Raw genomic sequence first — 11,852 nt, 5'->3', positions numbered from 1 at the left:
GGTGGGGAAGAGACAGAAATCTTTAATAAATAAATAAATTAAAAAAAGAAATGTCTTATTCCAACATTCCTTAAAATTCCAAGATATCATGGAACTTAGAGGCACCCTGATAGAGAGAGAGAGATCAGACACAAAGATCTAGAAAACAAGACAGTATTAGACTTCTTGCCAATATCTCACAGGGCAGTAAAAGACAATGCAGCAATGAATGAATTTAAAATACTGATTCAACCAAGTTAGCCATCAAGTAGTAGAGGAGAAGGTATTTTCAGACAGGTGTCACCAGACAAGGAAGTAGTTACTATGCAGGAGTTGGAAGCAGGGCATACAACTATAGTGAGATGTTAATACAATTACCAAGGTGCTGGAGGGGGAAATTATAGATGACAGACTAGAAGACAGTCAGGTCTTAGTAAAACAATTAAAATGGAATGTTCCAGGAAGAATTTTTAACACTTAAATGCATAACTTGATGTACTGAAACAGTGTTTCATTCTTTGTAAGTTTCTAGATAAATTAGTAACAGAAGACAAAAGTAATTGTTCACTTCAAGGAAAGTAAAATAATTTGTTTCTGTATTTCTTAGCATTACAAAATCAAATACAGTTTAAAACTTGGACCTATAGATTCAATACCTTGGTAAGACATTGAATGTGTAAAAATTTCCTTTATACATTTAAAATTGCATTGTATTGTAAATATAGCAATGCCATAAATCCTACATTCTTCAGCTGGACATCTCTCTTTGTCTTTGGAAAGTACAGTGATATCTGCCTCAACTGAGAGAAAAAAAAAATCCAACACCCCATGGCAGGATAAAATTAAGGAATTTTCATAGTCTCTTTAATAATTCTTCCAGAAGATGTTGGTATGCTCAGAAAACACTGTAAATGAAAACTTGAAAAACCAAGAAAAGCATCTTAGCTGACTATTTGTTAAACGCTGACCTTGGCTAAGTACCTTCCTACAGGAACAGACTGTGGATTTAAAATTAATGTGTGAAGAACAAGGACATATGGCTCTTAAATTAGTCATAAATAAAATGCAAATAACTCTTTTTTTTTTGATTTTTGAGACAGGGTTTCTCTGTAGCTTTTGGTTCCTGTCCTGGAACTAGCTCTTCTAGACCAGGATGGCCTCGAACTCACTCTACCTCTGCCTCCCGAGTGCTGGGGTTAAAGGCGTGCACCACCACCGCCCGGCCACGCGGTTATATGTGTTTCTATTATTTCTATTCAGCATTACTCATTTTTTATTTCAAAAGTGAGTTACATGTTTTCAGTTTGGAAATGCTAAGATCAAAAGAGGAGTATGTCTGATTTGCATTCAAGCACAAGCATGGTTGATGGAGGATACATATCTAATTTATTTTCCATAGTTACGCTTCCAAAGGTAAAAGGACTCGTTCACTTAAAAAATGAGCTCAAATGTATCCAACTAAGGAACAGCCTCCACATAAATGATTATTCTCAAAGTATAGGTATGGCACTCTGAAAATGAATGCAGATTAAAAGTATTTATTGAATTTTTATGCTAGTGTTCCTACTGGGGTGGGAGTCTGCTCCATAACACCATAGACAACTAACCTCTGCTCCAACTACACATGAAGCTTACTAATACACTAGAACTTGTGCTTTTTCTCCAATAAAGTGTCCTTTGAATTATAACAAAACAAATACAAAAACTATATTTTATCATGCTAATTCTCGGGATTTCGTTAATTTGTTTTTGCTGAACTCTGCTACTCAGCTGTACCCCATTACAGTTCTCAGCTTTGATTTCTTGCTTAGTCAGAAAAATCTTTAAGTATATTAGTTTAATGTGTGTACATTAGAAATCTTTCCTACAATTGAGACTTTTAAAATAGGTTAACAAAAAAGCATGTGGAAATGTAAACTCAGGTCCTCTGTAAGAGAAGCAAGTGCTCTTAATTGCTGAACCATTTCTTCAGCACTTTAGAACTTGTATTTCAAAAGAAATTGTCCAAATAACCCATCACAGTGACTCACATCACATAAATCTTAAGTGACCTAGAGAAAACCCTAGAAAATCCAAAGTTTTAACTACCAGTAATGAGATATCTCTTTAGAATAAGATGTCCTAAGAAAGGGAGTAAAATTACAAGTCTTGTACAGCTTACAATATTTGTAAGTAACCACAGACCATGTAACATTTCAGTGTAAGTTTAACTAAAACATAGATTTGTGAATAAAATACAGTGAATGGGTTAAAAAGAAAACAATTCTTTTTCAAAAAATAAAAGTTCTCCCTTTTAGATTGTTAACTGGAGTTTTGCAAAGTAGTTCAGAGTCCCCAAGTGGATTAATGAGCTTATTCACTACTGCATGTTATTAGCTAAGCCCTGGCCACTAACTTGGTCCCATATGGTTCAGTTAGCTTGGCATGGGAATATACAGATGCATGTCATTGTTCATAAAGAAAGTACACACATATGACCAGTGGAGACCTGGTACCATATGGGAAATCCCTCTCCCTTAATGTGCAAACAATTATTTCTGTAAAAAGGGTTCTAGAGAAAAGCTTACAGCCATGCCATCCTATTTCTGTCAATACATTTTTTATAAGATATGCTTAAAATATTTATTAAAATACTGAAAAATGGGGCTGGAGAGAGATGGCTCACCAGTTAACTGCACTTCCTGCTTTTGCAGAGGACAGGAGTTCAATTCATCTGAAAGATGGGCCTCTAGTTATGTCTGTGGGTAGTTATCTCAGTTAACTAAGGTGGGAAGACCCATACCACTATGGGTGGCACCGTTTCTTAGGCAAAGGATGCTAGACTGCAGAAGAGAAAGCAAGCTGAGAACCACATGCATACATTCATTGCTCTTGTCTTCTGACTATGGAGCACTGTCTCAAGCTCCTGATGCTTTAACTTCCTTGACATGACAATGTGAGCTAAAATAACCCCATTATCCCTTAAGTAGCTTTTGTCAAAGTATCCAAGTAGCAGGAAAAGAAACAAAAATATTATCTCTTAGGAGTACATGATATTGTGTTCTATTATTGATGATGTCCACTTTGATCACTAAATTTTAATGTGGTGTCTACCAGGCTTTTCCACTATACAGTTGAATTCATATTTCCTTTGTAGGGAGGTATAGTGAACTATGTTTAGATCTTGCTTCCTATGAGACTTTGAATTGTCAATGTTATTTGTGTAGATTTATAATTTCCTATTTATTCAACAGGTTAATTATTTGTTACTAACATCTGATGCTTGAATTGACTCAAATTTGACAGTGGTATCCCTTCAAATGGGTTTTGTGCATGTCTTATATGTCTTTATCATTCTTGGGGTAATTTCTTACTCCCTATTACAGGACACCTTAGAGTTTATCTTGGACTTTTTTTTTTTTGCCTTAAATCTGTAACTAATCATTTCTCCAAAGAGTCCTGATGACTTTTGATATCTAAAAGACAATGTCTATGCATATTATACTACACTGTTATTAAAGTGTGGCTGTTCTCAGGTTCTCTCAATATACGCAGCTACAGAATATATGTATACGCACACAGATACATGCACTTTGCCTATAGTTATTTGTATCTTTGTCTCTCATTGAAAAATCAATAGTGTATTTCCAAATTCAGGGTTTGTTTTGCTTCTCTCTAAGTTTGTATGTGTAAATTTCCCGGCCATGAGAATCTTTATCTTCTGAACACATTTACTTACTTGAACATTCTTCCTACCTTTATGTATTATTTTCCCCCTCTTCACTGCTCTGCTCCCATGTAGATGACTTCCTCACCCTAACCTGACAAACCTGTACATACTGGATTTCATGCTTACCATGCCAGCATCTCCTTCATCCAAGTCAAAGTCTACCATCCCATGCTATACCCAACCCCCATTTTGTTGACCCTATACAGGCTCCTGAAATTCACACCACTATCACCACCATACTCTTCTTATCCTGGTTAAGTTGATACCCTAAGCTGACTGCCCCAGGAAGGATGTTCTTTTCTCTTTGTTCTGAGTCCCATGTCAAGCTCTTTGCTCATGGCTGGGACTCAGGTGCCTATGCTAGGCACCTCGACTATTCTCACCCTACTTAAGATTAGACACTGTATTAGGGGCACTGTTCTCCTGCTTCCTTTGTTTCCAGCATGAACCCAGCTCCATCTCACCTAATATTACAAGGACAGAGCAGAAAATGGATAGTTTTCATGTATGAATTCAAAATAGGATTAATATAAAGTATAAATTCACTCTCGATGTAAAAACAGTTACAGGACATCTATTATGCAATGCCCTCTACTCTTAGCATATGATATCTCAGTATGTTGGAGGTTCATGGGCTTGGAAAAATGTCCTACTCTGTAAGTGCAAAGACTGAGTTAGAAACCTAACCTTAACCTTCTTAAAAATAAAATTCCTACAAAATCCCTTTAAGAAGTATGCTCTTGGGGCTGGAGAGATGGCTCAGTGGTTAAAGGCACTTACTTTTGCAGAGGACTTGAATTTGATTCCCAGCATCTAGGTGAGGCAGCAAACAACTGTCTATAATTCCAATTCCAGAAGATCCATTGCCCTCTTCTGGCCTCTCCAGGCACTGCACTTATGTATACAACCTCCCTCACATACATGCACAATCAGTAATTAAAAAAAAGAAATCTTGGTTCCCTGCCCTGTGGAAAGTCCAAGGTCCTCCCCCCTCCGTGCTCTTTGGATTAGAGAGGGAGGGGGAGAGGAGTGGGGGGAGGGGGAGGGAAATGGGAGGCTGGGAGGAGGCGGAAACTTTTTTTTTCTTATTCTCAATAAAAAAAATAAAAAAAAAAATCTTAATAAAGCATATTTTAAGAGAGATGGCTTAGCAGATAAAAGTGATTATCACACAAGCTCAACAACCTGATTCCATCTCTGGAACCCATAATAGAAAAAGAGAATTGACTCTTGAAAGTTGTTTTCTGTACTCTATACATGTGTATGCATGCATACAGTTGAGTGCACACATACACAGCTACTACCACTATTAATAATAATAAATAAAATAAAGATAATAAAAGTATGTGCTGTAATCTAGCAGGCTGTCCAAACTCTTATTGTAAGTGGTCAATTATGAAAATAAAATTATTTTAGATTTTGTTACAAACTACAAATAGAAACAATAACATAACATTTATAGCAGTCATACAAAATAAGCTGTAAGCTACAGTAGACTACTTACTTTATCTACACAATCATCAAAAAAAGCCAGGCTTGCATCTTTATCGCTGACAAAAGAACATTCCTCAATGAAGCGAATAAACATTTGTGTTTTGGTCATCATGTTATAGAATTTTTGATGTGATCGGTCCCGGCTTCTTAAGAAGGCTATTCAATATAAAAGATAATGTGAGAATAGAGTCAGAAAATTTTTCTGCTATAAGAAACTTGATCAACAATGTCATCTATATGCTTTCTCTGCCTATTCCCTCCTTCTCTCTCTCTCTCTCCTTCTGTCCATCCCTCCCTCTCTCTGTCTCTGTATTTATACAGCTTAAAGTTTAACTAAATTTGCTTACTCTATTGCTTTCTAATTGCTCATCTGTTTTAGTATAAGCTCTATGAAAGAAGTGACCATGTCTCCTTTTTTCATGGCTGTATCTCTTTTGTTTCTAATATATACCAAATGCTCAAAACTTCATGGCACTGAGTACATACTTACTAGATGAATTTCTCTTTAAAATATTAAATACTACAAGAGAAAGTAAACATACAGCAAGAAATCCGACTTCCTTATTTTTCCCTTTGCAGTACAGACAGAAAATGATAGTTATAAAGTAGACTGAAATAAAACAAATGAGACTGCTCAGGACTGGAGGTAATCAGATCCTCAGCACTGCCTGGTAGCCCCCCAAACTGAAACCATCAATACCTCAACATGAAAGTGACACAATGAAGTGGGATGAAATACTCTCAGGAGGTTCTGTAGTTTTTAGACCGTTCCCTCTGTATCTTTTTACTAGGATCCCAGGTAATGAGCCAGACAAAGAATTTGCCCTATAGAAATGGATCACCAGAGCTGGTCCTCACCCACTCCAAAGAGTGGATGTGTGCTTTGTTAAATATGAACTACTTATTCAGAAAACAAGTGATTTGTCACAGGTTTAAGCTTAACAACATGAAAGCTATAAAATTGTATCACCACTTACCTTGAAGAGCAAAAAGAGAGGCTGCATCTGTTGCTGTCTCAGATGGAGCTTGTGTTATTGGCCTTAAGTATGATCTATAACCTTTTAAAATAGAGGCCATGAAAAACAAGAATGCCTCCTGGATTTCCAAATCTATCATGTGCAGCCTTTTCCCAGAATTAAAATCGTAATCATTCATTGCTAAGTCCATTAGTCCATCATCTCTTGGCCTCTGCTGCACTGTGAAGAAATACATAGCTTAAATTTTGAAGTCTATGAAAAATAAGGCTCACACTGATTTTAATGCAAATTTATTTTTTCAAAAGTGCTCATATAGCCATAACTCTTTATTTATACCACTTCATAGTATGCAAGCCTCAAGAAAACATTCTCTATCACTTTTAGGTTCTCTTGAGCATATTTTTTAATCTAAATTACACATAAAATTATCCCTTTAAATCTATTATCAGAAAAAGTTTGTGATCTAACTACGTATGTATGTGTGTGGATGTATGCATATGCACACAAGTAAAGAAAGTTCTTAACAACCACAACACTGGATACATATAATACACAGTCCTTTCCACCTCTTTCTTCATAAAATATAAGTGCCGGCAGTATTAAAAAAAGAAAGAAGACGGATTTAAAAAAACAAAAAGCTTCTTCCTAGACAACTCTATGGTAAAGCCAGTTGGTGGTAAGGAGTAAGTTTATGCCTGAGAAGCCTGTTTGAATCTCTTCTCTTTCTTCTGACTACAGTCAAGTGAGAAGCTTAGGCATCAGAGCTTCTCTCAAGAACAGGAGAAACCGAGAGAAAACACTGAGGAGAAATAGTGGAGGAGGGAGTTACCAGGTCTGAGGCACTCATGCCAATGATGAATGGCCTGATTTTACATGAGGATTCCTGGACAAAAGTAAAATTAGGGACCATTAGACAATGTAAGAACCATTTTTTGAAAAAAAAAAAAAAGATTTATTTACTTTACTCTGTGTATGTTTTGCCTGCACATATGTATGTGCGCTGGGTCTGTTGGATCTCCCAGAACTGGGATTACAGATGGCATGAACCTTCACATGGGTGTTGGGAATCAAATTGGGTCCTCTGCAAGAGCAGTATTATGAAGATAATAGAACTGAAGAATCATTTTAGAAAAGAGGAGATAGAAGAGACTTGAAACTACCTGCCTCTGATTTCAAACTGGATCCTCTTGTTATAAAAAAAAATATTTACAAAACAGGCAAAACTTGAGCTGAAGAAGGCTTGGTGGGTGAGTGTTTATTGTAGACACACGAGGACCTGTTTTTGGATCCCTATTCACATAAAAGGCAGCACAGTGGCACTCATCTGTAACCTCAGTGCTGGAGGAAAAGGGAAAGACATCTGGAGACCTCAGGGTTTCAATGGCTAGCCAGGTTAGTCAAAATGGCAAATGCCATGTTCACGAGAGAACTTATCTCAAAAAGTAAGGTGGAGAATGATAGAGGAAGACCTCCACATGTACACACCATACAACTACATTTATATACACACCAAAACAACATCAAAACAGAACAAAAAATGGTAAAACTTGACCGTGGTCTGGAGATTAGGGTGCTCGATGGTACCTTCCTGAGTTCCATAGCTGTGCTGTAGTGATGTGGAAGAATGCATTGGTAAGAAAAGCATTCCATTTAGTGTGATGGCGCGCCTACTCTCAATGGTCAAGACAAAAGTTCCTAACTGGTTCAAAATTTAAAGACTTTTTAAGATATAAAGAATCATCTAAACCATCAGTATCACTTAAGCACCTATAGCTTTAAGCTTTAGGAGTAGTTCACAGGACTGGGGAGGAGGCTCAGGGGGTAAAAGCCTTTGGAATATAAACGTGACAACCCGAGTTTGGATTTCTAGAACACACATAAAAAGCCAGATGTAGTACCGGCATCAGTGATCCCAGTGCTCCTACCATAGGAGGCAAAAATAGGAGAATGTGGAGTATACAGGGCAGTGGCAAACAAGAATAGAGAACCTGACTCAAACAGAGCAGAAAACAAGGACTAATTCCTAAGAGTTGCCCTTTAACCTCCACATCCATGGCCAGAGCATGTGTGCAACCACATATACATAAACACCATCTACATGCACTATTCGTAAGCACGAAATACATGAGACCCATATATGTTGCCACATCACCACTGGCCATATTTCACAAAATAAGTATTAAACCACAGACACTGAATAAACCATTGTTACAAGACTGAGAGAATTCAAGAAATAAATCTTAATTATTATCAGTAATTCTGGATCACTTACATAAGTTCTTACATAAGTTTTCCCCTTAAAACATTTCACATCCTAAAATTATTTTTCATTTGGTTAATTTCTTTGTTTTCGCAAACAGCAGATTGTTTCAAGACAGACTTTAGGTGAAGAGGTCAAGATCTGATTTACTTCACTGAAATTAGCTTTTTCTAATGCACTTTAAATCATTTTCCTTTACATTTCTAGAGCTTTCTGCTTTATATAAGAAGAAAACATACCAGTGGCAATCCTTATTTATTCATGTTCTTTCAGTAATGTCAAAACTCAAGAAAATAACCACTTTAATGCCCTTTTGAATTTTATTATCCTAAAATGGCCTTATAAAAACCTAAAAGTTGTAAAATGCTTACTTATAAATCACTCATTTGGCTTCTAACAAATTTTGTTTCAGTGTTTATTTGCCTTAAAGACTGTAAACACTTTCCTTCCTTCCTTCCTTCCTTCCTTCCTTCCTTCCTTCCTTCCTTCCTTCCTTCCTTCCTTCCTTCCTTTCAGAGGGTCTTACTATGTAGCTCTGGTTGTAACTCAAGGTGTAGACCTGACTGGCCTGGAACTGCCTGCCTTTGCCTGAAAGGATTAAAGGTATGTGCCACCAGTCCTGGCTATCAACATTTTCTGCTGTGGGACAATGGTCTGTACCCTGTCAATTGTATTTTAAATAAATGCGGATTGGCCAGTAGCTAGGCAGGAAGTATAGGCGAGGTGACCAGGTAGGAAGTAGAGGTGAGGCAACGAGAATTCTGGGAAGAGGGAAGTGTCAGTCTGCAATTGTCACTCAGCCAAAAAGGAAGCCAGACACAGAGCAAGCAAGATGTGGCTGCCTTGCTGAAAAAGGTACCAAGCCACATGGCTAACACAGATAAGAATTATGGGTTAATATAAGTTGTAAGAGTTAATAAGAAGCCTGGCCTACTAAGGCCAATCAGTTTATAATTGATATAGACCTCTGTGATTTCTTTGGGACTTAATGACTGTGGGAACTGGACAGGACAGAAATTTCAGTCAACAATTTTCCTTAACTTTTTAGACTCAGGGCCTTTCTGTGTAGTCCTGACAGGCTTGGAACTTGTGTATAAAGGCTAGCCTTGACCTTGTAGCAATCTTGCTGCATTTGTGTCCAGAGTGTTGCTAGGTTACAGGCTTCTGTTAACATGTCAGACTAAAATAGCTTTTTTTTTTTTTTTTAAAAAAAAAGATAGTGTCTTATCCAGTAGCTTGGCTGACCTGGAACTTATTATGTAGCTCAGGCTGGCCTTGAATTTTTGGTAATTATGCTGCCTCAGTTTCCCAAGTGCTGTGATTACATGTGTGAATAATATCCAGCTACAACTTTCTTTAAAATAAAAATGAGTATCAGCTAGAGTATTACTTACTTTAACAGTATAGTCATAAGAACTGGAATTTATTCAGAGCAGATGGGCCCTGAACAAGGATGACATGCAAACATTCTCTATATTTCCTCAGCTAAAAGAGAAAAGTCATTCAGGCAGTCGGTCATTTTCTCAGATTGAGTTACATCCCTTAATTAGATTATCCACTTACATTTTGCCAATTGCTGGTGCAAATTATTCAGTGTATTCATCAGGTTTTTACATGGCTTCTTTGGAAGAATCTTCCAGGCCACACTCTTTTTGTCACCAGTTCTGAGATTAAATGACAACACCAATACATTTGTTACATGGACCTTAGGAGGGGTGTATTCCTGCCATACTTATACATGATGGGAAAACAGCCAATGAACAACAAAACTGGAACACATTCAGAATACTCAGGCTAATGGAGAAATCTGACAGAGGCAAACTGGGATAGTGACTATATAAAATTAATTTACATGAAGGTGGCATCCTCTAATTAATATACTTCAGAATTTACAGTTATGTCGGTACAGCATCTATTGCATTTTGTGGGGATTGTGCTCATCACAGAAGCATTCCAAGGTGATCCAGACTCTTTTATGTCTGAGGGCTTAGACACCCAAATAGCAGGAAAATCTAACTGTAACAGTTTTTAATAGAAGGAAACATATTACCGAAAACTCCAATGAACCTACAATACAGACCTTTTTAAAATATGATGTTATATGCTCAGTTTCTTAGTTTCCAAAAGTATAAATAAAAATTATTTTGGGTTTTGTTTTCAGAAGAGAAATATTCTAAAACATTAAAATCCATGAACAAAATATTACAAACCATTTTATAACTTTAAAAGAGATTATCTGCTATAAACTAATGTCTCTGTAGGAGGAGTCTACAGTCTCCTGTATTATAACCATTACAATACAGGTCGTCTCCTACTATGGGCTGGGGGTATAAGGGATCATAAAGCTTTTGAACTTAACTATAGTTTTGTTTAGTCTACATCTGATTTTTCAATCTTTTTTCATTTAAAAAATAATAAATACTCATTTTGAAAATTGAAAAATAAAGATAAAAAGAGAAGAAAAGCAAACCCATCAAATTCTATGCACCAAAGAGAATTCAGTAAAGTAGGTTGTAGAACTTCCCAAGCTAGTGTTTAATGTTTTTAAATATCCCCTAAACTTCTCATAGAACAAATAAAATTTTGAAAATTAAGCAAAAAGAATAGATAAGAAAGCTTAAACTTATAAAAATTAATGACTTTGGAATCTATCCTCTTTTCCACAAATGAGAATAAACATAAAGGCAGAGCGGGGTAAAATTGCAGATGTTCTTTTTACATTTATTATGTAAATAGCTTTTGCATTTATAATGTGACTAGGAGCATGATACGGGAACTCAGAGAAAGGAGTACATTTATTTGTTTGCCTTTTTGTTAGCAATCTCTAAAAGAAGGCAGTCAACTATGGTTAGAAAAATATCTAATTGCCACTTAATCCTAATTCCCTCTTTTGCCATGGATATTGTTTCTGTGATATGTGGTCAGGTAGGGAGGCTTTACCTAGTTTTTCTCTGAGTTTTTAATCTCTGAAAGCCTTCTGCATTTTTACTTATGGTGTCTCCCTTTAACGAGATTACTATTACACAGCAGTTACCTCATTATTAGTGGCAGAACTCTTAGTGTCACCGTGAGATCAAGTTTAAAAACCAAGTGTTCACAGAGTAAGCAATATGTCTCTTTAACTGCTTACAAACCTAAACTTGTGCTTCCCTATCTATCAGAGGAATTATGAAATTCCTCATAAAGTTCAGACTAAAATGGGGTCACTTAGCCTATACATGCAACTGTCTGCAAAATTACATTATAAATATTATTACCCCTCCTTCAGACATTTCTTGATATTCAGAACTTAATCTGTATTGTATGTACCTGGAATAGTAAAAGGAAACTAAAAATCCTATACTTCGGATTTGCTTTTCTTTCAGATTTCAGGTTGACATTTCAGAACCCTGAATGAAGGAAAGCAGGGAGCTTTAGTTCACTTGTAGGGTCT

General features: G+C 36.4%; 1 protein-coding gene across 7 annotated transcripts in view; it reads right to left on the bottom strand.

Annotated features, from left to right (window-relative positions):
• The window catches only part of Dennd4a (DENN domain containing 4A), a 110,768-nt gene that overhangs the window by 40,553 nt on the left and 58,363 nt on the right, over positions 1-11,852 (bottom strand). For all 7 annotated transcript variants that reach the window (XM_050151831.1, XM_050151830.1, XM_050151836.1 and 4 more), the window contains 3 exons: positions 9,983-10,083; positions 6,160-6,378; positions 5,193-5,338 (listed from right to left, as the gene is read on the bottom strand). In XM_050151831.1, coding sequence (XP_050007788.1) covers positions 5,193-5,338; positions 6,160-6,378; positions 9,983-10,083 — 466 coding nt within the window. The remainder of the gene's footprint in view (positions 1-5,192; positions 5,339-6,159; positions 6,379-9,982; positions 10,084-11,852) is intronic.

The sequence above is a fragment of the Alexandromys fortis genome, unplaced genomic scaffold, assembly GCF_014885135.2.
Source record: "Alexandromys fortis isolate MF-2015 unplaced genomic scaffold, M_Fortis_MF-2015_v1.1 scaffold_70, whole genome shotgun sequence".
Taxonomy (NCBI): Eukaryota; Metazoa; Chordata; class Mammalia; order Rodentia; family Cricetidae; genus Alexandromys; species Alexandromys fortis.
This window is presented reverse-complemented; position numbering and strand designations above follow the sequence as displayed.